This window comes from Salvelinus namaycush, chromosome 2 (assembly GCF_016432855.1).
Source record: "Salvelinus namaycush isolate Seneca chromosome 2, SaNama_1.0, whole genome shotgun sequence".
NCBI classification, from domain to species: Eukaryota; Metazoa; Chordata; class Actinopteri; order Salmoniformes; family Salmonidae; genus Salvelinus; species Salvelinus namaycush.
Window position 1 is genome coordinate 60,385,490 of NC_052308.1, and position 27,788 is coordinate 60,413,277.

At 45.4% G+C, this 27,788-nt stretch overlaps 1 protein-coding gene across 2 annotated transcripts in view; it reads left to right on the plus strand.

Annotated features, from left to right (window-relative positions):
* The window catches only part of LOC120065249 (protein jagged-1b-like), a 30,002-nt gene extending 3,311 nt beyond the window's left edge, over positions 1-26,691 (plus strand). The window contains exons 3-26 of one of the 2 annotated variants that reach the window (XM_039016078.1): positions 3,630-3,687; positions 5,905-6,162; positions 6,988-7,048; positions 8,297-8,427; positions 8,768-8,887; positions 10,893-11,006; positions 13,126-13,239; positions 14,529-14,642; positions 15,357-15,403; positions 15,985-16,158; positions 16,897-17,047; positions 17,948-18,112; positions 19,154-19,267; positions 20,291-20,404; positions 20,656-20,769; positions 21,121-21,237; positions 21,565-21,592; positions 22,001-22,086; positions 22,944-23,057; positions 23,419-23,528; positions 23,673-23,906; positions 24,117-24,248; positions 24,479-24,629; positions 24,908-26,691. In XM_039016078.1, coding sequence (XP_038872006.1) covers positions 3,630-3,687; positions 5,905-6,162; positions 6,988-7,048; positions 8,297-8,427; positions 8,768-8,887; positions 10,893-11,006; positions 13,126-13,239; positions 14,529-14,642; positions 15,357-15,403; positions 15,985-16,158; positions 16,897-17,047; positions 17,948-18,112; positions 19,154-19,267; positions 20,291-20,404; positions 20,656-20,769; positions 21,121-21,237; positions 21,565-21,592; positions 22,001-22,086; positions 22,944-23,057; positions 23,419-23,528; positions 23,673-23,906; positions 24,117-24,248; positions 24,479-24,629; positions 24,908-25,449 — 3,363 coding nt within the window. In that variant the 3' untranslated portion in view covers positions 25,450-26,691. The remainder of the gene's footprint in view (positions 1-3,629; positions 3,688-5,904; positions 6,163-6,987; positions 7,049-8,296; positions 8,428-8,767; positions 8,888-10,892; positions 11,007-13,125; positions 13,240-14,528; positions 14,643-15,356; positions 15,404-15,984; positions 16,159-16,896; positions 17,048-17,947; positions 18,113-19,153; positions 19,268-20,290; positions 20,405-20,655; positions 20,770-21,120; positions 21,238-21,564; positions 21,593-22,000; positions 22,087-22,943; positions 23,058-23,418; positions 23,529-23,672; positions 23,907-24,116; positions 24,249-24,478; positions 24,630-24,907) is intronic. The other variant, XM_039016087.1, reaches the window with a different exon arrangement.
* Positions 26,692-27,788: the final 1,097 nt, after the last annotated feature.

Here is a 27,788-nt window from a genome sequence, read left to right on the forward strand (position 1 = left end):
GCCAACAACATCTCACTTGCGGTTGTTGAACTTTCATTCCCCCTCTTTTTTTTCTTTTTTTTTTTTTTTTACTCTTGCATGTGACACAGGCCACTGTTCCCCTCTTTCTTTTTAGAGCTTGGAGAGAGGAGCTCTCTACTCTCTCTCTCTCGGCCCCTGGCTCGACGGCCCTAGCCAGACAGAAGCAGTGACAGCTTATGTTAACGGGGGTGCGGGGGGGCTAAACAATAGCCTGGGCCCGGCCGGGCTGGCAGCGAGGATTATGGGAGATAATGGGAGGCCAGGACGGGAATAATGTGGCTGGGGGGAAGCAACAGGATGCAGCAGTAGACTCAGCAGTGCCGCGGTTCGTTCGGGGCTCCCAGACTAAACCGTTGTGCTGAAGTTGCCATTATTTTGAAGTTCGGCCCCTATTGCCCATCGGTCGCCTTACTCGCGTAATGCCGGTAGGCCTATTATTCCACCACCCGCCAGCCAGCAGTCCCCAGAGCCAAAAGGATAGAGGCCAGTGGGGATAGTTGACTCTGATGGGACATGGACATAGGCCCCCTCACCACCACCCACCCACCCACGGTCAAACAGCGGGCTAGAGTTCAGCCAGAGTGACAACAGTTGATGCTTGGATTTTTTTCTGTTCATTTAGTTTTCACTCTCACTTCTCAGTGATTATTCTTAGTCTCACTGCTCTCTGGTTCTATGGATTGGAGAGAGAAAAGACAGGTCTGCCTCTGTTTCCCCTATCTCTTTTTCTGTTTCTCTCCATCCTTCTCTCCATCCCTCTCTCCCTTACTGTCGTAAAAGCCTCATCTACCGTGGGGGGTGTATGTGTGGGGTGTGTGTTCAGGAGAGGCAGGGGGGAATGCGTAATAAAGAGGGAGAGATGAAAAGGTGGATGAACAGAGAGAGGTCCGACAGTACAGAACTGATAAGCACACAGTGACTTATGAGGTGAGGGTAATCAGAACAGCCTGCTTGTGTCTTCTCCGTATTTCATCTGTGCACATTCAGCACAACACGTCCAGATAGAAGTTTATTTTTAGTGACAGGACATTTTGACCCAACATGTATACGGGATATTTTAGGTTTCAGAAGCATTGAAAGCTAGTAAATGTCAAAACACTATGGTCTGGTTTCCTAGACACCGATTTAAGACTAGTCCTGGACCAAAAAAACAATTTCAATGGAGAATTTCTGTTGAATGCTTTTTAGTCCAAGACTAGTCTTAACCTGTGTGTGACACTGGCCCCATATCAGTTGACCTTTGATAAACGGTGTCTGGTGGTGAATAAAGCATGATTTTTTTTATTTTTTTTATCCACCAATGTGGTTTCATTCAATGTGGGGCAACTATGATTTTATCCTTTCTTCCCCCAAAAAGAATAGCCTCATCAGTTTCCCTTTTATAGGTAGAGACCAATCAGGCCACCATTGCGTGAGCCCTACTCCTACCGCTCTGCAAAACACAGGCACTTACTCAACCTGCCGACTCCCTCCCTGGACGTGCCCAGGCTTGTCTGCTTGTTTCACTTGCTTTTGAACTATTTTCCCACACTTATCTCAGCCTAGTGAAAGCGCTGGGCCCTGCCTCTGTCCTCAACCAAAACTGGGTACAGAGAAGTTAGGCACCGTTCCAAAAATACTCAATCAAATTGCAGCAAGAATGGAGTGACGTAGGGGAGAAAGTGGGACAATGTTTGGAGAGGCATCACTAGTCTGGGGAAAGAAGGGATGGTGTGCTTTGTTTTTTTTACCTGGCTGCTATTTACCGTTTTGGTAAACGTTACTTTGGCACCGTCGAAAGGTGGCATGTACTAACCGAATGGGTTTGGGAGGTGGAAATGGTTTGAAATTCTTTTTCTTTGCTATTTGTGAGGAAAGGACAGTTTTGAGGGGAGTTGTTTTTTATTTAAGGACAGTGCTTTTAAATTATGAAGCTAGCCAAGTGAAATTCCCAAGCTTTGGATAGTTAAAGAAACTTGAGTTGACTTGGCTACCACTGTTTTAGCCCTTCTCCATTTCAATGGTTATGATCATGAGTCATGATATGCAAAATGGCTGCACACAGTTGGAGCTGCTGTGTGGTTTTCCCCAAATCTTGATATCATCTGGATTTCCTGTGAGTGATAACCAGTAATTAGACTGACATCCATATAAGATAGCGATCAGGGATCCAGTGGAACAATGTAGCTAGCTGCAGCCGCTGCTAGGCTGTGCATGGCTACGTGTGCCAGCGAACCAGCGTCGTGTTTGTTTAAATGGGACAAAGTGGCAAGGCCATAAGCCCCACACAAGAGGCCGGGCATGCCTCCAAGGGAGAGGGAGGGAAAGGACGAGCGAGCGCTGTCTACCCCGACCGCCCCAACCCCCTCCCATCACCCTGTTTCCACCACCACTCTTTCCTCCCCCATCATATTTTTGGAGCTTCATTGACAAGTGCTACAAGGAGTGCTCGTGTGAATGTTGGCAAGTGAGTGTCGTGAGTGGAGAGAGGCCCATGCACTCTGACCGGAGCCAAGTATGGGCAGGCACACTTGCGTTCAGGCACGCACACACACTTATTTGCGCGCGCGCACACACACAAATCAATATATTTTTGCACCCAGATGAAAACTCATGATACTGTACACAACAGTCTCAAATGAATGAAGGCACGCATACACACACTCTGGCACACACAATCCTCCCTCGGCCCAGCCCTCCACGGCTCTCCGCTGTCCGTTATCCGATACCGGTGAGAGCGATGGGGGCCTTAAGAGAGACAAAGAGTTTCAAAGAGGTGCCGAAATAATGGACCCCCCCCCCCCCCCCCGTCTCCACGATGTGCATACACACACTGAAATGGCCTTTTTACACACACACACACACACAGCCGAGATCTCCATTCTATTCTAACTATTACAGCGCCCTCAAGTCACTCCACACAACTACTCACGGTGCACTGGAAGGGGAAAAATAAAGGAAAGGAACCCAGGATGTTTTTAAACAATGCCAGCGGTTTGCGCTCTTTATCGCCACCCTTGGATTCTCTATCCCTATCCGGGGAGGGGGTAGGAAAGCGGTGGGTTAGTTTTGGGGTGGGTTGCTGTAAGGGAGAGTGGCTTAGCCCGACCGGATCAGAGGGCTGCTGGCGCCTCGGGGGGGGGGGGGGGGGGGTAGCCGCGCTCTCTCTAATCTGCAACATATGGAGAACGGCCAATGGACAGACTGAGTTAAACGCCACCATACCCACTCACTTGCGGCTCTCGTGTGTGTGTGTGTGTGTGTGTGCGTTCACGAATGGGAAGGAGTTTGTCTGTATTTACACTGTTCCCTGTGACTGTGTGCCTATAAAAAAATGTTTTGTATTGATAAAGGTACACACTGCATTAATGTTATACCAGATCTAAGAACAGTTATTACCTCAAATGGGACTTTCTCTCCCCCAACTGTTTATATTTCTGCTAATATGCTATGTCCATTCAAACAGCAGGCTAAATAAGAAGTAGCCTACAGCCAACTCTGTTAGCAGGAACTATGCAGAAAGGAATCTAAAAGTAAACTTGTATCAGCCAGTGGTGAAGGAGTTAACGCAGCTGTGACTTGTTTGACCTGACACCTCTCTCTATCTTATCAATCTTATCTCTCTCCAGAGGTCCTATACATTGATCGTGGAGGCCTTGGACTTCAACAACGCCTCTTCTACGGGCAGTGAGTATTATCCCCCCACCATTATGTTACATCTCTCACTCTCTCTGCTCCATTTGGTTTCGCATTACAAAAGCAACACGACCCCGTGACCTGGAAGTGGTGGTCCCAGGACAAAAATAAGGAACCTGTAATGCGGTTACTTGCGTGTGTGTAAAGGGGCAGATGTGTGTGTGTTGGGCGGGGGGCTTAATATATTGGTAAGGGACATTTATGGGGCAGGGAAATTATACTTGTGCTTATAAAAATGTTTTTAAAGGCTTTATGACTGATTGCAGGTGCACCCCCCCCCCTCATTTGAAAAGCCATTGGTTGGCATTACTGACCAACATTGGGCCGAACTATCAGGCATAACTATCAAGCATGAGTCATTCCATCTGTCTCTCGAACTCCCTTACTATCGATATGGCTCTCAATTGTAATGGTACGCAATAGTCTCATTCAGAAAACAGTGACGGTAGTATAGACTGGTAAGGGAGTGAGTGAGGAGGAGATGGAGGGAGATCACACTACAGATTTAAGCGTTGTTTGTTTTCAGCCCGACCGTTAGGCAGTCAGTGGGAGTTATGGCTGTGTTGCATTTGGCATCCCTCAGGGAACCATTATAGTTCCCGTGTTAATTCGGCCCCAGGGTACGCTGACCCCTGTCCAGGTGTGCTTTGGCCCAGAAGGAGGGGAGGGCAGTTGTTCCACCACAGCCAAGTCTACATCGAGCATGAAACTAAGCATCGCATTCGGGCCAATAAAGGCCAAATGCGAAAAGGTTAGTGTGAGGTTGAAGACTTTATTTTTCGAAAGCCCTCCCACCGACAAGCACACACAACAAGACAGCTAGATCAATGAAAACGTCTGCCAAGGAAGAGGGCCAAACGAGGACAGGCCAAATATTGACCGTCTCACTCAGCGTCAACAAGCTAAGTGCCCTGGGCACGTGGCCAGTTAGCCCTCCAATAAGCAGACTCATTAAAAGCCTATCACAGTTGTGATGTTAATGCTAGCCAAATACACTGCTACGGCTAACCTTAGTCTAGAGTTGGCGTCTCTAAATTGTGCTTACGTAAGCTTAAATTACAAGTTACCGAGGTAACTATCATGTCGTTGCCGACTTGACTCATTGCCCCGAGCAGTATTCACCACGAAACTGAGAGGTTTAAATGTTTGGTCAAATCTCCAGGATGGTCCGGTACGGTTTTCTTGAGGTTGGCTATATTTAAAAAATATGCTACGTTAGCTCTATTTCTCACACCGTCAACCGTCTAGGAATTTCCTGTTTGATATGGTGGGTCACAGTTGGCTTCCAGGTCGTTGTTTTTTTAATATATATATTTGGTTTGAGGACCCTGGGTTAATTTTGTCCATTATTTCGCCAAACCACAACCCCCTCGCCGTCAAACTATTCCGGGCCTCAGGTAGTGAGAGGGTGTCACCTCACCCCGACCACACTTTGCACTCCACCGGCGAAATACCACATTGGAGCTCAGGATTCTAGAACGGCCTGGAATATTACTACTACGGCCCGCCACTACAACTAACACTGCCGTAACGAAGCAGCTTTCCCTCCAAGAAAAGAGGAGTAAACAAACCCGAAGCTTACGTTTCTGTTCGTTTTCGTGCCCCCATGTCAAAGCTCGCAGAGGCTGAACGGAATTTAAGTGGCCAGACTATTTTGGACATTTTATTTTAAAAATTATATTAAAAAATTGCTTTGGTTTGCATTACTGCCTTTCTGTATTTCTGGAACACCAGAGGATTTCTTCGTGGAAAAGGGGATTAGGAGGCAGCGACTGCCCTAACACAGTGTGACATAGCTGCGCTGGTATGGTAGGGATGGCGTCCTCTCTCCCTCGCGCGCTGACCCCGGTGAGGTCGAGTTTGTTTGGGTGCAAGAGTAGCAGAGGGTGGCGACGTGGGCAGGGACAGAAGGGTGCATCACTTCTTATGTCTGTTGGCAGCAGTAGATTTGGATGGCAATTCATGTTTGGGCATTTACCCACTGATATTTGGAGACCCTGTACTAGGAAAGACTGAGAAATGTCCCAGAGCAAGACGCTTGGTCTTGCTGAATGGGCATCCTCATGTGTTGACTTCTGTGTATATATTGTGTCTGTCTGTATGACTGCGTTTATGTCTTTGCCGTCCCTCACCCTTATGCCCATGTGTTTCCTACCAGTCCCTCTGACTCCTCTCTCTCTCTCTCCCTAATCCATTTCCCTCCATCAGGTGGGGGAGGCGAGATGATCGAGAAGGCCGTTCAGTCGGGCATGATCAACCCCAGCCGCCAGTGGCAGAGCCTGAAGCACAACGGGCCGGTGGGCCAGTTCGAGTACCAGATCCGGGTCAGCTGCGATGAGCATTACTACGGTTTCGGCTGCAACAAGTTCTGCCGTCCGCGCGACGACTTTTTTGGCCACTACAACTGCGACCACAACGGCAACAAGACCTGCCTCGAAGGGTGGTCCGGACTAGAATGCAGCACTGGTAAGAGTGGGGTTTAACCAAAGTAGTTGTCTGTAATTTTACAGGAACGTGAAGCCAAACGCTAAGGTCATTTTTTCCCCCCACGAGGTCATACAGTTGAACAAAGCTCAAAAGGCATTGATAAGTGACATTCATCAAGAATCAATTGGAATATATAATTTAAATGATCAAAATGTTCTATAAATAACAGTGGGCCTTTTTAAGGGCAAGTTGTGCTTTAGTGCCTTTCTGTTAGGATGCCATCATTAAGGCAAGGAAGGGAAGTCCAAAACTAGCTAAAGTGACAATGGACTGCAATTGTGTTGAGGTGAATCTGACCAGAGAGAGAATGAACACTAGACTAAATGATATCATTTAGGGGTGGGGTCAAGCTGGCTTCTTCACCCATTGACACCAGGGCATATTGTCTTAACGCAGCAGATTTTGGCCACGGCCGGCCCGGCAGGCTTGTACAAATAGTTAGCGTTGCCGTTTGGAATTTGGGCTGTTTGCAACGCACCAGCGCACCCCCTAGGCCCTAGTATCCTCGCGGGGAGCGATGGCAGAGCTCTGGGATAAGTCTTGGATTTTGTAGGATTACTGCCCCGGTTGGAGCTTAGGACATTCCCACGAGTTTGGAGATGAGATAGGGGAGGGGGAGCTGTCTGACATCATCATGCTGACTCTTTGTGTTTTCTCTCTCTCTCTCTCTCTCTCTCTCTCTCTCGTCACTCTTACTTTTTTCCCCCCCTGTGAATTTCTTGCTGACTCTCACTGTCACCCCACTTGGACTTTCTCTCTCTCTTTCTCCTTTACTTCCTCCCTCATTTTCTTTCTCTCTCTCAGCTATTTGCAGGCAAGGCTGCAGCACTGAACATGGTTCCTGTAAATTGCCCGGAGATTGCAAGTAAGCACCTATTTTTTTAAACATTTTTTTCAGCAAACCTAAGTTAGTAAAACGCTCACTGGAAAGTGCCAGACTTGTTGTCACAGCAACATCCTTGTACCACATGGAAATAACACCATTGGTGGGGGGAATTCCCAACAACATGCGTTCTGCACACTTTGGATTGGCACCGGACTCAATGGAGAAGTAATTTTTGGCAGTGTCTTCGTTAGATAACACTATACGTTCTACACGATGCTATATGTGGCAATCAAAGTCACAACCCTTGATCGTGATGTGTTCGTTAGGCACCAAACAGAAGAAAACAGACTAAAGCAGGAAGTGACTGTTTTAAAAAGTTTTACATTGCGTGCCCTAATAAACACAACCCAATGAATCCCCCTCCCATTATCCAGAGCTGTGAAGGGCCCGAACCTTTGCGTGTTTTGGGAAGGGAGTGTATGTGGGGTGGTTGGAGATTATCGCGACCCCTCTCGACCCCCTTTGCGCACGTCTGCCGGGGGCCCCCCAGAGTGGTGAGAGCTTAATGGCGGCGGTGGAATCTGGTCTCGAAGACCTCTGTCAAATTCAAAGGATTTTTTTTCTCTTTCTTTCACCTGTCTGTTTCCCCGCTCCCACCCTCTTTCACCTTTCTTCAGCCGCCACGCTTTGATGTCGCGTGAGCCTTTTAGTCTCGCAGCCAAGAAACGATCGCAAGCGGCACTAGGAGACATTAGCATGTTGTGGAGATTCTGGAGAAGCTTCTAGGGCTTTAACTGAACTTGAACACACATCTGATTCTTCAGGAAGGCTGGAGTGAAATGGGTAATTTCGAGGGTTTCACATGTCCTCCATTTTTGCTAGATTTAGCAGCTCTTATTCAAGCCTTTCAGAAGGCTTGAATTAGGTAGGAGGTATATATTGGGTAGCTGGGATAATTATCCATTACCTCAAGCAAGGGTGGGCTGGGCATGGATACCAGGGATGAATTATAAGGGGTGGGGGTGTGTGTGTATATTTGATTCGCTCTGTTATGACTCATTGAGAAGCTTACCCCTGCTAGTTCACTGTCCAGACAATAATTTTTACTTACTCAAGGAGCAGCCTTAGCCCTGCCCAACCCATTCCTGTGTGTGTTAAAAGATTGTGATACATTGTCTCTGTTTTTAAGCGGGATAGTGTTGAGAACTGAATATATGTATTTTTTTGTTAAGATCGGTCGTCCCGGGCATTGAGTACTTATCGAGTGTGTGCGCGTGTGTCCTGCAGGTGTCTGTACGGCTGGCAGGGCGAGTACTGTGACAAGTGCATCCCTCACCCGGGCTGTGTGCACGGAACCTGCGTGGAACCGTGGCAGTGCCTCTGTGAAACAAACTTTGGCGGCCAGCTCTGCGACAAAGGTAAGCATACACGTGCAAGAAAAGCAAACGCACACCAGAGAGGTATACTACAAAGCGTGATCATTGAGTTGGCCAGCTAACTTTGTAAACAACCAGAAATAGGCCTACTGATTTTCTGGTTCATTAAGAAAGCTAAACTTATGTTTTTGGTTGTTTCAATCACAACATGCCAATTTCTAGCTTATCTTAAAGAAATATATTTATTTATTTATTTGGGCAAGTTAGTAAGTTAACTCATTGATCCTGCTTTGTAGTATACCCCCCCTGGTTTGTAGATATGCAGCTGATAACTGGTGCTCTCACCAACGCACACTCACACTTTTCCCTCCCTGTCTTCCAGACCTGAACACTTGTGGTACGCTCCAGCCCTGTCTGAACATGGGGACCTGCAGCAACACTGGACCTGACAAGTACCACTGTGCCTGTCCTGACGGCTACTCTGGTGTCAACTGCGAAAAAGGTGAGTTGCATGACACACACACATGCGTGTACTTGCGTATACACAAACACACACACACACACACACGTGTGTGTAAGTCTCTTGTAGTGTCTAGGGTCTGGTTCCACTGAATGTTTCATCCTTATGAGAGTGAAATTGGAGTAGAAAGCAAGATGGGATAAGAATAACTTTATTGTCCCTTTATTGTCCCAAAGCGCAGCTGATCTACTACGCTGGAGATTTAAAAAATAAATAAAAATAATAATAATAATAATAATACATTTTTTTAAATTCTGTTTCTCTGCTGTCTCACACTGTCATTTTTGTTTTGTGGTGAAGACTGAGAGAAAAAGGTATTTGTTTTCCCAAGACCAGTCGGTGAGATCCGAGTCACGGGGTGGGAAGTCGAGGGGGTTATAGTTCAGGGGTTGGGGGGGGGGGGGGGGTCAGTCCCATGCTTAACCCCATCCAGGGAGGTTCCGTTCGTAGGGCGGTCTCCCGCGTCACTCCGGCCAGGAGGTGACGACCTCATTAAGGCGTCGTCAAGGGAAACGGGAACGGGAGGAGACCCAGTAACGGAGCTAACCTTTCTATGAGGGTGGATTGTATTCTACCTTCAACAAATCTAACAGTTACCTCACATCTTCAAGTTGTTTAAATGTGTCAGTTGTTTGAATCAAGGTTGGTTTCTATAAAGTTTGAGTTTTGATCATAGGAATGAGTTGTATATGTAATTATTTTGATGACCCTTGTTTTGTATGGGGGTCAATGGAGACATGACTCAGCTAATTGAGGAGGAAGCTCCCTGTAGGCGTTGGCAGTCAAACACGCCCGCTCTGTGTTTGTCTGGGACAGTTGCCACCTCTGTAGCGAGTGTTTGAAAACTATCACCGGTCATCTTGAGAGCGAGGGAGGGAGTGGAGGAAGGAGGGAGAGAACGAGGGAAAGAAGAGGGGGATTCCAGCTTCCAACCAAGCCTGAATTCTCCTTTTCTTTTTCTCTCCCAGCCAGACCCAACAACATTAAAACCCCCCTTCTGTGCTCCTCTCCCTCCCTCTATCCCCCTCTCTTCCTCCCCTGCCCCTAGCCCGCTGACACCAATCAACAGTCTTCTCCCTCTCGCCTCCCCCCGCGGGGGTAGTCCCAAATGGCACCCTATTCAGTGCATTGCTTTTGACCAGGGCCAATAGGGCTCTGGTCAAACGTAGTGCATTGTATAGTGAATAGGGTGCCATTTGTGATGCGGGTCGGTCTGCCTGCCAAAGAATGCAGAGCACTAATTGATTTGAGCGGAGGAATCCGTCGTGACTTGTGAGTTTGCTATTCTCTTCCCTCCTGTCTTCTCTCGTCCTCCCGCGGAGGGATGGACAATGATTTGCGTTCGGGTGGAAGTCATGGCGCGTCAATCTGCGGGTCAGCGTGCCATGACAGACGATTTCCTGCTAGCTGGCTAGAGTTAATGCTAAGACTATAGGGCTAGGGCCCTGGGGGGCGAGTGAAATGGGAGAGGGGATGTTTTTTTTTGTTTTTTTCTAACAACGTAGGCCTAGTGGGGGAATGGACCCTGTCTTTCTGTCTCTCGCTTTCTCTGTGTATTTTATTCTTTGTCTGGTTGTCTTTTTCTCAGTGAGGAAATGTAATTCTTTCTCGTGTTCTGTTTATTTCTCTTGCACTCAGCACTCTCCTTTATCTTTCCGTATCTCTCCCTCCCTTGTCTGTCTCACTCTCTCGCTCCTCGTCTTGCGGTGTGGTCCAGAGCTGGTTAGTGAGAGGTCAAAGGGGCTTTCCACTCCACTGGTTGTAGCCTAGCTGGGCCAGAGAGCCGCTGGGAACCGACAGCAGCGAGGGGAAAACCCACCCCACCCTCCTGCAGTGTGAGAACTGAGTTTAGGAGTTTAACTCTCTCTCTCTCTCTCTCTCTACCTGCTCCATCTACCTTTCTCTGTTCTTTACCTTTCCCCTCTCCCTTTTACCCACTATCTCTCTCTCTGTCTCGTTCTGTTTCGCTCTGTCTCTCGGTCCATAGCAGAGCATGCTTGTCTGTCGGAGCCCTGTTTTAACGGAGGGAGATGTGTGGAGACCAGTCAGGGCTTCGAGTGCCAGTGTGCCCCTGGCTGGAGTGGACCCTACTGCAGCATCAGTAAGTTATACATTATAGTATGTAATACCTGAGGTTTAGGTGATTTTTATTTCAATATTATACTCAGTGGGTTTACCCTTGTACATTCACTGGCCTCTAGCACTAGAAAAGCCTGGCCTCGTTGGATCCCCCCTTCGTACCAATTTTGGACGTCAAAATTCTAACAGTCAAATAAATGTAATGTATGCTATCAGAAAAGTAATCATTGGGTTGCTGTTTATGAAGGTCTTAGGTAACATTAAAATACTTTTTTGGGGGGGGGGGACATAATATTGTCATTGTTACTGTATGTAAAAAAATGAAAAAACACAACATAGAATTTCAAGTATAAAATCTATTTTATTTGTAGAGTGCCTTTTGTTAAAACTATGAAACAAAAAGCATGTGCATTGGCACACCGTACCGCTTCTTTTTATAACGACAAGACAAATAAAAATAGCCAAACCAACAAGACGCGCGGTCAATTAAAGAAAATATCAGTTGCATAAACATCAGTATTAGCGCCATTTCTGCTTGATAAGTAGTGAAAATCGGCACAAAAGCAATAATGGCATTCTAGTGAATGTGTTGATTTTACGACGGCAGTCAAAAATTGTCCAGTGTCAGTTATTGAACACATTATTTGTGGCCTCGCTCGTGCTTACAGTATGGTGCTCATCTTCACGTAATGGCATCAGTTGGATCTTATTTAGGTGTTATCCCTTGTTCTAACAGTCATCACAAATTTCCGTCGCTTGCTTGCAACACTTGGCACAAACAAGTCGCTTGCAGCTGAAACGGGTTTCGTGGGTTTTGTTGCGAGCGCATCTTCCCACCTGGCAGTTTCTCCTTGGCTTGTGCAATTCCTCTAGTGGAATCTTTGCTGCTGCCTTGACCCTCATGTCTCTCACGTAGCCCGTGTGCTAGACTCATGATGAAGTCTCTCCTGCTCATGGGGTTCATGCACTGCTTAAACAACACGTGCGTGTTGATGGCAGCCAAGTCAAGCATGTTGTGTGTGACAGGCCACAGTGACAGGCCAGCGGCAAGTTCCTCCTTTCACTGTGTACAGCTGTGCCATTTGATCCCAAAAATCCACAACAACCTATGGAATAGAATAAAGTCCGAAAACATGAGGATCTTTTCCCATAGGAAAAACAACACGTGTGATACAGAAGAGCATAATGCATTGTATAAGTTGATTTAAATATGGCGACGCGCACAGTGGTAGAAAAAATACCCAGTTATACTTGAGTAAAAGTAAAGATACCTTTTTTAATAGAAAATTACTCAAGTAAAAGTCACCCAGTAAAATACTACTAGAGTAAAAGTATCAAAGTATATTTTAAATATACTTAAGTATCAAAAGTACAAGTAAATGCTATGAATTTTTTTAAATTCCTTATATTAAGCAAACCAGACGGCATGATATTAAGCTCCCGCCTCGCTTTGTTCATGGTGCCAACCAGGCTTGTTTTCTTTGCGAGCAACTTGTTCGACGGTGACGTGAAGAAATTGTCCGTGTTGACATTTCTCTCCGCTACCGTTTTTGAGATTATCATTTGAATAGATGAATAGAATAGAATGGCCAGCTCTGTTCTTCATTCACAACTGGTGATTGCATAGTTCGCTTCCCCTCGCTCATCAACCCATTCTCCCCCATCATAATTTACTTCATTTCTTCCCCTTCAGCTCTTATGTGTGAAATGAGTTTCCGTATAGTTTAGGTTCAGTTTCGAGGCAATTATCGGGGGATTATCAACTAGGCACGGCACCTCCCAACTGTCGAGAGGAGGAGGGGAGCAGGCCCTACTATCGGGAGAAAGAGGCGCAACGGGGGGGGGGGGCATACAAAATATGACATACCCTCCTAAAACTGGTTATAACTCCAGTTCTGTTTGTGATTATTAATAGGGGTTAAGATTCTAACAACCACAGTGTGTTATATAGACTTTATTTTGGAAAAGTCAATGACGGCGGGAACATATATATATATATATATATTTTTTTAAAGTTAATTATTTTGGGTGATCAAGACACCATCGGCCTTTCAAGCGCTAGAGACCTAGCCATAGTCATGGACTTCTGATTAGTCATTCCACGTGTAGTCGTAACACACTTGTTTCCTCCCTCCCTCCAGATGTGGACGAGTGTTTCCCCAACCCCTGTGGCCACGGGGGCACCTGCAAGGACCAGGTCAACGGCTTCAAGTGCACCTGTCCCGCCCAGTGGAGCGGCAAGACCTGCCTCATTGGTCAGTCAGTCCTCTATCCCGTAACACCCTGCTCCACCTCTATCATACGGTCACCCTATCATACAACCACTGAGCTCTCATTCATCCTCTAAAAATAATATATATATACCTCTATCCCACAAACCCCTGCACCTCCTCTATTATACAACCTCCTAGTTTGCTGTCATCCTCTATCCTAAAAAAAAAAAACGTTTACCTCCTATATCCCACAAAACCCAACTCCTATTGTATCCCTTTTGACACAGAAACGACTGAGTACTCGTAAATCCTACAAACCTCTACCTTCTATCTCACAACAGCCTAGTCCTCTATCCCACTACCACTTATATATCCTATAACCTACTACCATAGAGAGAGTATTGATCTCTATGCCCACTACGGAGTTGGTAGATTATATACTGATACAGGGTCAAATATCTCCTCTCTCTAATGGTTAAAGTTAATTTCCTAGATCTGTGGTTGAGGGCAACTTCTAACCACCTCGCTACAATTTAGAGGATGTCCTTAGCGCACAGATCTAGAACCAGCTTACACTCTCCAAATCTGAACCTTATCAATTAGGGGGTGAAATCTCAAAACGGACCTTTAGAAAAGCTTCTCAGTGCAAATTCCTCTTCATCATACCACCCTTGACTTTTGATGGCGCTCTAGTGTGAAGATTTGGAAGCGGGCATGCCAGGATGGGGAAAAGTTCCTTTGGCATTCCATTCCATGGCTGCTTTTGGGAATCCTCAGGGCAGGGATAAAGTGGGGTTTCCTAAGCCGGGGATCATCCTTTGAGGAATGGCAGTGTGTTTTAAAGGGCTTAGAATGAGGAGCGAGAGGATGGGTGCCACTAACTCTATTCACTTCTGCCTTAATTCTCTAACTACCCCCCCCCCCCCCCCCTTACTCCTACTCACCCTTGTCTTCTCTTACGCCTCCTCTTCCTCACCCCTTCTTAGTGTGAGGAGCAAGAAGATGGGTGCCACTAACTCTTCACTGCTGCCTTGATCCACTACCCTTCACCCCCCGGCATATTTGTGTTTGTCCCCAATTGCCTTTTGCCATGGGGACAGGCTCCGACGCGGTTTGAATGCAAACCACAGCAGACCACCAGAAAAGACCATAGAAATATAATTTCTAGAATAGGCATCCTATAAGTCAATGGGTGGGTGACGGGGGAAACCATTAAAATATCTATTCCTATGGCTGCCGACCCCTCGCAATCTCATCCCAATCCCCTTTAACAGGAATTAAATGTTTATTTTTCTGTGTCTTTCTGACCTGTTTGTTTTTATGGATTTCAGACGCCAACGAGTGCGAAGGCGACCCCTGCCTGAATGCCAACTCCTGCCGCAACCTGATTGGAGGGTACTTCTGCGAGTGCCTCCCCGGTTGGATGGGCCAGAACTGCGACACCAGTGAGTGTTTTCAATGAAAAGGCCTGTCACTTGTTCTAATGCAGGGGTGGGCAAGTCTGGTTCCAGGGAGCAGCGGGGGATGCAGGCTTTTGTTCCAGCACAGCGCTAACATGGGTAATTCAGCTAATCAACTAATCATGGTTGGCAATTGAAAGCATGATTAGTTGAAGTGTGTTTGTGCCTGTGGTAGAACAAAAGCCTGCTCACCCTGCCATTCAATCTCGAGAGTCCAAAGTTGCACACCCCTGTTCTAAAATGAAGAAATGGCACTGTCAAGTGCCAGTAGCAACTTTAAGCAACTGTTGTAGGGCCAGTTTTGGGGAAGTGAGTTCATGAGAATGGAGGCTAGGACTGAGGCTGGTGTTTCTCTGAACCTGGACTAGTAGTTCTGGAATGGTCAGTCTGAAAATAGACGACAGGAAAAAGAAATGCAAATAAAAAATACACTTAGAAAAAAAAAATCACGAGTCATTGTCTGCTTGCACAGCCGGGCAGACGATAACGTGCAGATAACATGGGCGCTCAAACAATTGTGTGAAGCCCCAGTGCACGGGGCCCGCATGAATCGCACCCCCCACCCGTTCTCTAACAAGGGTTATCTTGAGGAAGCTTGTCGGAAATCTTGACAAGAAAACCTTATCAAGGCCTCGCCTCGGCGCAGCTCAAACTGTATACGTTTTTATTTTATTTGATTGTTACAAATTGTTTCCGCAGATATCAATGACTGCCAGGACCAGTGTCAAAATGGGGGAAAATGCAAGGTATGTTTATTGGGTTTCTCCCAAATTGCATCTTATTCCCTATATAGTGCACTACTTTTGACCAGAACCCTATCATGGGGGAGTAGGGTTCCATTAGGGACACAGATGTTTTCTTATTTTTCCGTAATGTACCGGTCCTGGTCGATATACATATTCCGGACACTTCCTGGCATATTGGAGTTGTTTTTGGCTTCTTTCTCTCGCCTTCCCCTCTTTCTCCCCCTTTTTCCTTTATGGCGGGATTAAAAATGGCAAACTGCTGAGACATGCTTTCAGAACACAGGCATGACAGAGTTGCTCGGGCAATGCTAACAAAGAGAGGGGCAGAAAGACATGAATGCTTGTGTAGGAGGGGAGAATGGGAGGGAGGGAATAGGCGGAATGTCTTCATGACTACAATAGATCAGATTACCATAAACATTCTCGTCCCCTGCCAGGAAAAATAAATCTTTCTTAATTCTTTTCCAACCCTTTCACAATGGCTTGTTTTCCTCACCGCCCTGTTCCGTACCTCCCACACTCACCCCCAACACCCTGTTCTCTCTATTTTTTTCCCTTCTCTGTTTTCCTCCCCTCCCTAGGACATGGTGAATGGGTACCGTTGCGTTTGTCCGTCGGGCTTCGGCGGCGAGCACTGCGAGAAGGACGTAGACGAGTGCGCCAGTGGCCCGTGCTTGAACGGCGGCCGTTGCAAGGACGACGTCAATGGCTTCCAGTGCCTGTGCCTGCCCGGTTTCTCTGGCAACTTCTGTCAGGTGAGCAGAGATTGGCACCACACCCCCCTCACTGTGCCCAGAGCCCACCCAGAGTTGGTCCAAGTCACCTTAAACCACAACACTGATCCAGGAGCAGATATTGCTCCTTCCTTGTAATGGTTTATGGTTAGAATTGGAGGTAGTATAAGCTGATCCTAGATATGTGGTTAGGGCCAACTTATCTTGAGTAAATCCAGAGTAAGTTGCAGTCACCTCAAACCACTGATCCACGGTCAGATACCGTATTTCGGAAAGGTTAGGATTGGAGATGGGGTAATCTGATCCTAGATCGGTGGTTAGGGCCAACTTTCCTTGACTGCCTCCCTCTCTTCTGTGTGAATCTCCTCACCATGATATATTTTCATTGATATCCTCCTCTTCAATTGTTTCCCTCCTATTTTTTTCCCCCGTTCTGATTTTCTTTCTTTTTTGTGCTACCTTTCCTTCCCCCCACTATAATCGCACCTGTGTTTCTCTCTGCGATCGTTTCCCTTCGCAACTGTAAACTGGAGCTTTGTCGCGCTTGTTAACACTTGTGAACCTTCCGTCTGGGATAAGTCTGTCTTCTCTTTTCCCACCTCCTCCTCCAACTCCCCACCGCTAAGCGTTTGTTTATGGTTCTTTAGCAGGTTTCCTTGGTGAAGTCCACAATGGGTTATTATGGAAAAGGTAAAATGGCAGGTATGACTTTACATGGCTTGTCTAAACCATTCTTTGTTTTTGTTCTTGCCTTCTCAGTTGGATATCGACTACTGCATGCCGAGCCCATGTCAAAACAGGGCCCAGTGTTTCAACCTGGCTACCGATTACTTCTGCAAATGTCCCGAAGACTACGAGGGCAAGAACTGTTCCCATTTGAAGGACCACTGTCGTACCACACCATGCAAAGGTTCATATTAGCATTTTGGTTTAGCCTTGTGCAGTCTTTACAGTGCTGTAGAAGTCTGTTGGTTTTCAGTGTTATCCTAGCCAGTTTTGGCTAGCTTGGCTAATGCTAATGAAAGCTAACCCCAAAAATTTGAGGTCACCCTTTGCTTTTTTTAATAGCCAATTGTAAATCTGAGAGGGGGGCTTTTTAGCCCGCAGAGTCTGTAATCTAATCCACTAACTCAAGGCCATTGTGCTGGGTGTGTGTCACACCATTGTGTGTGTGAAGACCTAGGGTTAGCAAGCCCGCACGGCACTAACCCGTTCTCCGCCAGTCCCCCAGGGCCTCGTTACCATGGGAAGGGTTAAGGTTTGGTTTCATGTTTTCGAGTCGCTACTGCTGCCAGACGACTTTTTTTGACAAGACACTCCCTTCAAGAACACCCCCCGCGCCGCTCTCCTGCTTCTGACAAATGGCCTCTGCTTCTTAAAATGTTCCTCGCCTCCCTACTAGACTTTGTTCGTCTCTCCAAAACGCCCCAGAAAAATCTGGCAAACTGTGAAGTGCTCTGTGTGTGTTCTTCCTGCTAAATACTCAATAGACCCCCTTAATTTTCTCACTCTGTGGCGTGTGTATGCGCGCATTTTTCAGAGCGTAATTACGACAGTCTGATAAGGGTTTATACCCTTGTACTTAGTTTAACTACTTGTATCTATACACACCACAGATTGAAGAAATTAGGATGGGCCTTGGCACATGTTGTATCTGTTGAATAGTTATTTTATTGGCAGCTGTGGCGCCCAAAGCGTTTGAAGGTTTATACGATGTGTGGTAACGTCAGTTCTGTGCAATGGATATCAACATTTATGTGATTGCCATATATGCACACTGTCCTAACCTCGCCCATTCTTTCTCCCTCAGTGATTGACAGCTGCACGGTTTCCGTGGCATCCAACAGCACCCCTGGGGGCGTGCGTCTGATTTCGTCCAACGTGTGCGGGCCCCACGGGCGCTGCCGGAGCCAGGCTGGGGGCCAGTTCAGCTGCGAGTGCCAGGAGGGATTCACCGGGACATACTGCCATGAGAGTAAGTGACTCCCCCAGTTCCACCAAGGAGTGAAGAACGGTAGATGAATGGCTGGAGGATGGCAAGGGAGGTGGATGGATGGAGCCTTGGATAGATGGTGCATGGCTAATGTGTGAATTAAGGGGTCAATGTGGGGGTGTGATGGAGGCATGGCTAGAGGGGGAAATGTGGCAGAATTGTGAGGTTGAAGTGGAGAGGGCAGATAATGGCGAGAGAATGTTATTGCAGGGGTGGTAGAGGATGGGATGGGCCCTTTCCGACCATAAGTACGCCACAAGAATCTCCCTCCCCGTTATAACGATCGTTCCTGTTTCTTGATGAGATCTCTATGTCACGACACATGTATCCTTGGTTTCAAAGCGTGCTCTCTCTCCTTCCAAACCCGGTGACTTTGTTCTCACCAACAGTTCTTTCAGAGGAGAGTGGTGACCCCCTTGATGATAATTATTAGCTCCCTGTTTGATGGATGGCTGTTTTTAGCCGCCGGCTCCCTAGCCCAGAGAGGTCAGGCGGGTTAGCCCTGGCCCTGCCCGTCACTGTGTTATCTAATGGAGGCCCCAGGCGAGGCCTATGCTGTCTCTCAGACACAGGCCTTGATTAATGACCCTGCCCAGCGTTCGCTAGCCTGTCAGGGGGTGGGGAAGTTGTTAAATGAGGGGGGCTCCATGCCTCCCCACCCCTAACTCTCATTCTCTTAAGCCAGGAAGTTTGCCTATTCTTGCCTGGCCTTGTCTCTCCCACGCACACACCCAACACCAAGCTCTCTGTTGTGGTTTTGGGTGACAGAAGGAGTTTTGGGAAGTGCTTTTGGTGGAAGGTTATTTGACCGGAGATGACCGTCAAAATAAATGGGACACTAGGGAAACCACCGCAAGGCCTCTTGGATGTGTAATGTGGAAACAGTGCGAGTTGTTCACATAATTGGAAATGGTAAATAAGTCCTTGAAGGGATTTCACGGTGCACACCTTGATTTGCATGGCTAGATATTGTTTATTTTCTCAGACTTTTGCTTTTTTTTTCTCTTTCACTCACTCTCTCAGATATAAATGACTGTGAAAGTGGCCCGTGTCAGAACGGGGGAACGTGTATTGACAAAGTCAGCCTGTACCAGTGCATCTGTGCCGAGGGCTGGGAGGGACCCAACTGTGACGACAGTAAGTACATTTTTCTTCTCAATACTGTTATGCAGTCATATTTGTTTTATATGAATAATGGCTGTCACTTTCTTTGAACCACCGGTGGTTAATACATTGTTATTGAAGTTATATACAAGTTATTTAGTTGCCTATCACCCCACAACGTAGTAAAAGTGTTCAAAAAGTGAATGGTTCTTTTGTTTGTATTCATACAGTGGTACACAAGTGTATACATGTGCTTATGCATTACATGCAGGTGGAACAGTGCATTGACTTTTTTTTTGTCTAACTTGCTTCTTGGTATTGAAGAGTTGTTATCAGCATTATAACTCCTGGTAGGCTGACCATAACTTTTCCATATTGCATTCCTAATGCATAGGCAACATACAGAAAGTGCTACCACGTGTTCTCCCAACTGTTTCAAGGCTTCAAGTGACTGGGGGTATGGATGATCATTAGGCCCATATTGAAACTTTTCTGGATCATGAAGGGGATTAGGTGGTTAGCCGTCGGCGCGGCTACATTTTAGAGAAAATTGTAGAGGTCCCCATCTTGTCACTGTAGAGACATTTTAGCATTTTTAAGCCAATTTCCTGCCATTCTACAAATTTCTCCATGAAGCGGAGATTCTTTTTTTGCAGTTAAAAGCTAATTTCCTGGAATTCTATGCATTTTGCCATGGATAATGCCGTGTTCTTTTGCTCAAACATAATTTTTAAAAATACTGCTAAGTTCATTCTTTTGGGAATTTTCTATTCTCCCGGACTGTCTCGCTTTTATTTTGGTGATTTTGAGAATTAACAAAGATCATGTTATGAAAAAATATATATGTATTTTCTACATACTTTACATCTGGTTTTAGTCATTGAATTGTACACTTAAAGCGTTTTTCCATCCTGAAAATTTGACTTATGCAACCCGGGGGGGGGGGGGGGGGGTGTTTAGGCAGCCCGCCCAACGATTAAAATGGCCTTGAAGATCTCGAACAAACAGTTATTTGATAATTTTTTTAGTTTTGTCATTTCATGTTTGTCTCCTCAGACATTGACGACTGCAACACCAACCCATGTCGCAACCGCGGCACGTGCCGAGACCTGGTGAACGACTTCTTCTGTGAGTGTAAGAACGGATGGAAGGGCAAGACATGTCACTCAAGTAAGCCCCCCTTACTACAGTATCGCACACTTTTTTTTCTTTTTTCACCCTGGGGCGGCCATGTGAAGTGTGTTGTGGTGTGAAGTATGCGTGTGGGTGGGATGTAAGCGTGAGCATGCTTGTACGTGTTCGAAAGGGTGTGTTTATGTGCATAAATAACACGCATACCTGCAATAATAGGTTTTAAGGCCTAGTGGTTTCCTGACATTGACTATGAACAGTTGCTAATATGTAGTATTTTTCGCTTCCAGGGGAGAGCCAGTGTGACGAGGCTACGTGCAACAATGGCGGAACGTGCTACGATGAAGGGGACACCTTCAAATGCATGTGTGCCGCCGGATGGGAGGGTGCCACCTGTAATATAGGTATGTAGCGTAGCCGCCAGTGCTAAATTATTGCAGCTAATGCTATTCCAACTGAGCATTCACCACAACCACTATGATTTGGTTTTCCCTCAACATTTGACAGTAATGGAATGCCCATATTTACATTCCTAAAAATAGAGTCTGACAAATCACTTAGTTTAGATTTTGGTCCAAAACTAGGCCAATGGTTTATTTTGCCCATGCAGCATTTGCTAGTTAGCAGGTAGGCTAAAGGTTGTGTTTGTCCATGTAGCATTGGGTGGCTAACAGGATGGCCAAATGTTACGTTTGCCTGTGTAGCATTTTCCAGCTAGCTAGCATGTTGGCTAAAGGTTGTGTTTGCTTCTCCAGCTAAGAACAGCAGCTGTCTGCCTAGCCCTTGTGAGAACGGAGGCACCTGTGTAGTCAGTGGAGACTCTTTCACCTGCGTCTGCAAAGAGGGCTGGGAGGGCCTGACCTGCAACCAAAGTGAGTGACCCCAGAGTGTGTGTGTCCGTGTGTCCTCACTAATACATCTTTAGTAGAGAATTGTAGTCTTGTGCACTATTAGTTGTTCATAACTTGATAGTGTAATATTCACTAGAACTACATTTGCACCTGCCGTAGTAGATAAGTACAGTTTGGCCTTCGTCCTTTATGTAATGAATGTATCAAGCTAAATCTTAACTATAGGAAAAACGTGTATATACTTTGTTGTTTTATTTCTTAGATTAATGGTATGTGGCCTCTCAGCTAGCCACAAAGTGACATGCACTCTGTGTCTAACCCAACTTTCTTTTATTTCAAATTTTACAGATTCCAACGACTGCAATCCCCACCCTTGGTAAGTCAATCCCAAGCCAAATTAGGCCCAGTAAACATATCTGCCCGCAGGAATGTCCTGCTGCTGATAATACACACACACACAGACTCGCATATACACTCCGTGTCGACAAAGAGCCACAAACAACTCACGTAACCTTGTTTGCTCAAGACTTCACAATCAGACATTTTACCTTGTTCCACTTCCTCCTCTACCCAACGCCATTTTTTAAAGAATAATATAAATGTATCTGTTGAAGAAACTATTTTTTGTGGTGAAATCATTTAACAGAGGGAATTCTGAGTGATGCTTATTTAGATACTTTCTAAGACATGGAATTATATTTCCCACCCATTTAGTCAATTCTTATTGGTTAAGAGCTATGACCCCTGACCTATTTCTTTCCTCTCTCTATCCTTTTCTCTGCAGCTATAACAGTGGAACCTGTGTGGATGGAGATAACTGGTACCGGTGTGAGTGTGCTGCGGGATTCGCCGGACCAGACTGCAGGATTAGTGAGTATTAACCCTTTGCACCCCCCCCATCCCCCTCACTATTCTTAAGCTGTGACAAAAGTCAGAGTTAAGTCGGGGCTAAATCGGGTTTAAGTCTTTTGGATTTGGTGATGCTTGTAGGACAACACAATGGAGGATGAGGCTTATAAGTTGGCTAGATAAGTTCACGCTGCTGTTAGCCCTTTGATCCAGTTAAAGAGAGCTCAGATGGAGAAGTTGATCACCTGCACTCATTCCCAATGATAACTTGACGACCCAGAGTTAGTCCAACTGTTAACTAGCACCAAGGACTAGGAATGAAACTAGGATATAGTTTTGAATGCATTTGTTTTTTTATAATGAAGTTACAAAGTAGTATAATTAGCATAGTTGATTAGCAGTTTGGGGTGGCAGGTAGTAGTATAAATAGCATAGTTGATTAGCATAGTTTGGGGTGGCAGGTAGTAGTATAATTAGCATAGTTGATTAGCATAGTTTGGGGTGGCAGGTAGCCTAGTGGTTAGAGTGTTGGACTAGTAACCGAAAGGTTGCAAGATCGAATCCCTGAGCTGACAAGGTAAAAAAAAAATATCTGTCGTTCTGCCCCTGAACAAGGCAGTTAACCCACTGTTCCTAGGCCGTCATTGAAAATAAGAATTTGTTCTTAACTGACTTGCCTAGTTAAATAAAGGTAAAATAAAAAAATATATATGTTTGTAATTAGCATAGTTTGGTCTGTGGCTCTGGGAAATATCAATATCAAGCAAAATGGTTCTAAGACATCAGTCAGTCTGTTAGTCAGTAGGATAGATGGACCAATGGAAGTGACAGAAATAGAGTAGTACAACACATAACAGTTGCCAATCTTGTCCCCTCAGACATCAACGAGTGCCAGTCGTCGCCCTGCGCGTTCGGCTCCACCTGCGTAGACGAGATCAACGGCTACCGCTGCCTGTGTCCACCAGCGAGGGCCGGCCCCAGATGCCAAGAAGGTAAAACCTCTACCCTTCATGTGTTCCTTTGGAGCCTAGGCTCGTACTGTCTTCACTAAATACATTTTCCATACATTCTGCCATGACCTATTTTAGTCAGAAACTTGGTCTGAATTTTTGTTCCTTGTGCTATAGCTCTTTAGGTGCTGTTTACCTAACTATAAACAGGACATCAGATAAACAATGTATAAGTGCACGGTACAATAGCTTTATTACCATAACAATAACCTAAGTCTTAACAAGAGTCAATGTAAGTGTAAACGGTCAACCTGAATAAAACACATCTATGATTTTGGGCATCTATAGCAAATGTTTCAGGTTCAATCTTGAGAGACTAAAATGGCCGCCTCTTGCTTTGCAGTTACTGGGAGACCCTGTGTTGTCAACAGTCTGGTGGCTGTGGACGGGACCAAATGGGATGACGATTGCAACACCTGCCAGTGCCACAATGGGAAGGTCACCTGTACAAAGGTACGAAACCACAGGTTTTATGACAAGCTTTTTTTCTTTGTACCATATTAAATACCCATTGTGATGTGAGCTAACTATGCAATTAATGACCACAAATTACCACCACCACTGACCACAGTTAACCACGTTCCTGTCTCCCTCCAGATCTGGTGCGGTCCCAAATCCTGCCGGGTCCACAGTAAAAGTCACAGCGGTGGCGAGTGCCCAGTTGGTCAGACGTGTGTGCCCGTCCGGGACGAGCACTGTTTCGTCAAGCCATGCCCAAGCCAGGGCGAGTGCTGGTCGGCCTCCCACAGTCTCCCGCCCCATGCAAAGTGCCACCCCGAGAGCAACTGTGCCAACGTCACCTTCACCTTCAACAAGGACACCATGCCACAGGTGAGTTGGTGCAAGCCACATCATAGAAACATTTATTCAAACTTAAACTAGGAAGTCAATTTAACCAATGGCAGAACATTGTCACATCGTTTGGCAGTGTTTCGTATACCTTGGTAAGACTAGGAGCAGTATGCAGTTTTGGATAAATTGTGATTTTGATACTTGTGAACTTATACATTGAACCTTTTGACCTCTCTGTGTGTGTGGCAGGGCTTGACTGTTGAGCACATCTGCGGTGAGCTAAGGAGTCTGTATGTGGTGAGGAACCTCTCGTCGGAGTACTCAGTGTCCATGACATGCGAGCCATCAGCCACCGCCAACAACGAGATCAATGTAGCCATTGTAAGTACCTTTTTGGCTCAAATTTTGCCCTCAATTCCATGATTATCAAGAACAAGCAAATGGCCGTTTTGAAACATTAGTCATTTAGCGTACACTCTTATCCTATGATTAATTTGTCCTGTTTCTCACAGTATACTCACTATTATTTCAATGCGATATATGGAAGTTAGTTTACGTAGTTATTTTACTTGTATGAAGAACATAGAACTCAATTAGTTTTTATTTTTTAGTCAACGGAGGACCCCAGAAGAGGCAAGGCCCCTATCAAGGAGATCACGGACAAATTCATAGACCTGGTCAGCAAGCGAAACGGAAACAGCACTATCATCACAGCCATCGTTGAAGTCTGTGTCCAGAGGAGGCAGAGCCACAACCCCAATGGTGAGAGCACAGGCAGCCATTTATTGTTTTTGCAAAGACATTGACCTTCACTAGTGGTGGGAAGTACCTAGGTTTGAAAAATTCCTGAACGTTTTCCAGAAATTCTGGTTGAAGGATTTGGGGAATTTTGCAGTTGAAAATGTATGGGAAGAGGGAGAATATCACATTGCTGCTGCTGTCAACTTCTGCTTAGAGTATAGTTTTTGATAACCGAGTCTCCCTTGTTTGTTCTAGTCTTCGATAACTGATGCTTTCCCTCCCTCCCTTTCTCCTTCCAGCAGACTACTTGGTCCCCCTGCTGGTGTCCGTAGTCATCGTCGTCTGGCTCCTGGCTGTGGCCTCTGCGTTTATCTGGTGCCTCAAGCGGCGCCGGAAGCCCAGCACCCACACGGGTGTCAACACCCAGTCGACGTCCCCGGCGACGACCGCCGAAGACACCAACAACGCAGTCAACAACGTGCGTGAGCAGCTCAACCAGATCAAGAACCCCATCGATAAACACGGTCCGACCAACGGCCTACCCCCAGTTAAAGAACACCCCAACCACTATCACTACGAGGACAAGAACTCTCTTATCAACGCCAAAATTAGAACAAACAACTCAGACGTGGGTGGTCACCATTCGGATGACGAGGAGTCTGAGAAGAGGCTTCAGAAGGCTAGGTTCCCCAGGCAGACGCCGTATACTCTAGTGGACCGGGAGGAGCGGAGCCCACAGCCACTCAGCACGGCCGGCAAACACCCCAACTGGACTAACAAACAGGATAACAGAGACTTGGAGTCAACGCAGAGCTTAAACCGAATGGAATTCATTGTATAGCGCACAGCTTGGCGACCTTGGCCCGACCACTTCAACCGGTTTATCATTGTTGGAAGGTCAACTGAGGGGTGCTCCAAAGTTGTTGATACTGTTGTCATATTTTTGAATCAAAAAGTTGTGATTTACCCTTCACAAAGACAAATTTCCATGTGTTTAATTTATGTTTCGACAAGCTGGCTCACACTGGCAATAATGGTTGGCTGCGGTTTGGCTGGATTTCCGGGTGCTGCGTTTGCTTGCAGTCTTTTGCAAAACCAGTTCGAGGCGGCACTTCTGTAAATCGAGATATCGATGTACGTGTAAGAACATCTCTACGTTGTTCGGTAAGCTGCTGTCGAAGGCTTTTCGCAAGCTTTTTCCCCGGTAGTCTTGTGTACGATGAATATTAATGTGGGTTTAGCCTCGTAACTGGTTTTGTATTTGTACGCGCTTCCGCATCACCATACCACAGCAACTATCAAAAAATATTATTTATTTTTGTTTGGGGCAGGTTGAGTCTGTCAGTAGTTGCTGCCGATATGAAGAATTTGTGTCAATGTAGAATGTTGTATAGATCTGTAAATATTTTTTTTTATTAATCATTGTTTATATTTGATTTATTAACTTAATAATCAAGAGCCTTAAAATATCATTCCTTTTATTTATATGCATTGTTTAGATTTGAAGGTTTGACAGCTTTGTAAGCTTACAACTTCCTTATTTTTGAAAATATTGTTTCAATATATACAGTCGGGTCCAAAAGTATTTGGACATTGAATATTTTTGTTGTTTTGTACTTTGGATTTGAAATGATACAATGACTATGAGGTTAAAGTGCAGATGGTCGGTCAGCTTTAATTTGAGGATATTTTCATCGATATAAAAATTACCACTTTTTTTGTACATGGTCTACCCATTTCAAGGAACCAAAAGCATTTGGACAAATCCACTTATGTGTATTAAAGTTTAGTATTTGATCCCATATTCCTAGCACGCAATGACTACATCAAGGTTGTGACTCTACAAACTTGTTGGATGCAGTTTCTGTTTGTTTCAGATGATTTTGTGCCCAATAGAATTTACTGATAAATAATGTCCCATGTGGCTCAGAGTATGGTTCTTGCAATGCCAGAGTTGTGGTTTCGATTCCCATGGGTGGACCGGTACAAAATAGTATGAAAATGTATGCACTCACTACTGTAAGTCGCTCTGGTTAAGAATGTCTGCTAAATGAATTAAATGTTAATGTAATGTCATTTTGGAGTCACTTTTCTTGTAAATAAGAATAGAATATGTTTCTGAACACTACATTAATGTGGATGCTACTATGATTACAGATAATCCTGAAGGATGAGTGAGAAAGTTGGAGGAACAAAGATCATACCCCAAGACATGCGGACCTTTCACCATTACCAATAATGGGAGAATAGCATCTTTCGGGAGGGTATGATGTTGATGCCTCAAACTTTCTCACTCAATTTTTCACGACTCATTCATGATTTTCTGTAATCATGGTAGCATCCACATTAATGGATGGAAATACCCTCAAATTAAAGCTGACAGTCTGTAATTTAACCTCAGTCATTGTATAATTTCAAATCTAAAGTGCTGGAGTACAGAGCCAAAACATCAACAAAATGTTTCACTGTCCAAATACTTTTGGACCTCCACTTTGTTTCATAAATGCCAAAAGTGTTCTTGAAAGAATAGTTTATTTTTTAACAATTTAGATGGGCATTTTTGTCCCCCAAAAAACATGTTTTTGTACGACGTCTGTTTGAAACCATTTCTATGGTAGTTTTGCCAGGACTCTTTTGTAAGTACTTAAATGTAAGTGGGATGGCAGGGGAAAGGACAAAATAACATGGAGGATGATATTGCTGCTGCAGGGTCATTTGAAACAACTAAATGTGGCAGACTCATTGCTTTCCAATTAAATACTTTTAAGGGAACACAATTATTATTATTTTTGCTTGACGTTTGCATGTACAGCATAAAATAGCATTGTCAAGAACAAGGACAGGAAAAAATTATATTCCTAGATACTTTGGAAAAAATTTAACTGTTTTTGATGTATTTGTGATTACTTTGCATCTTATTTGCATATATGGTAATGAACTCTAATAAATGGTGGAATTGGTTTTGCGTGCCCTGGGTGGGTGGCGATTTCAATGGAATGGTCTGCAATGAGCAAACTCGGGTCAGCGGGCCATGCAAAACGAACTCGACCAATGAGATACTTGAAGAGAGGAGGTCCAATAATAACACTGTAGAACTGTCATGTGACACACAGCCTTTCTAGATCAGAGACCACAAGGCTGTAAACTTTTAATAGAATTTTTCGTTTGCCCTTAAGTTCA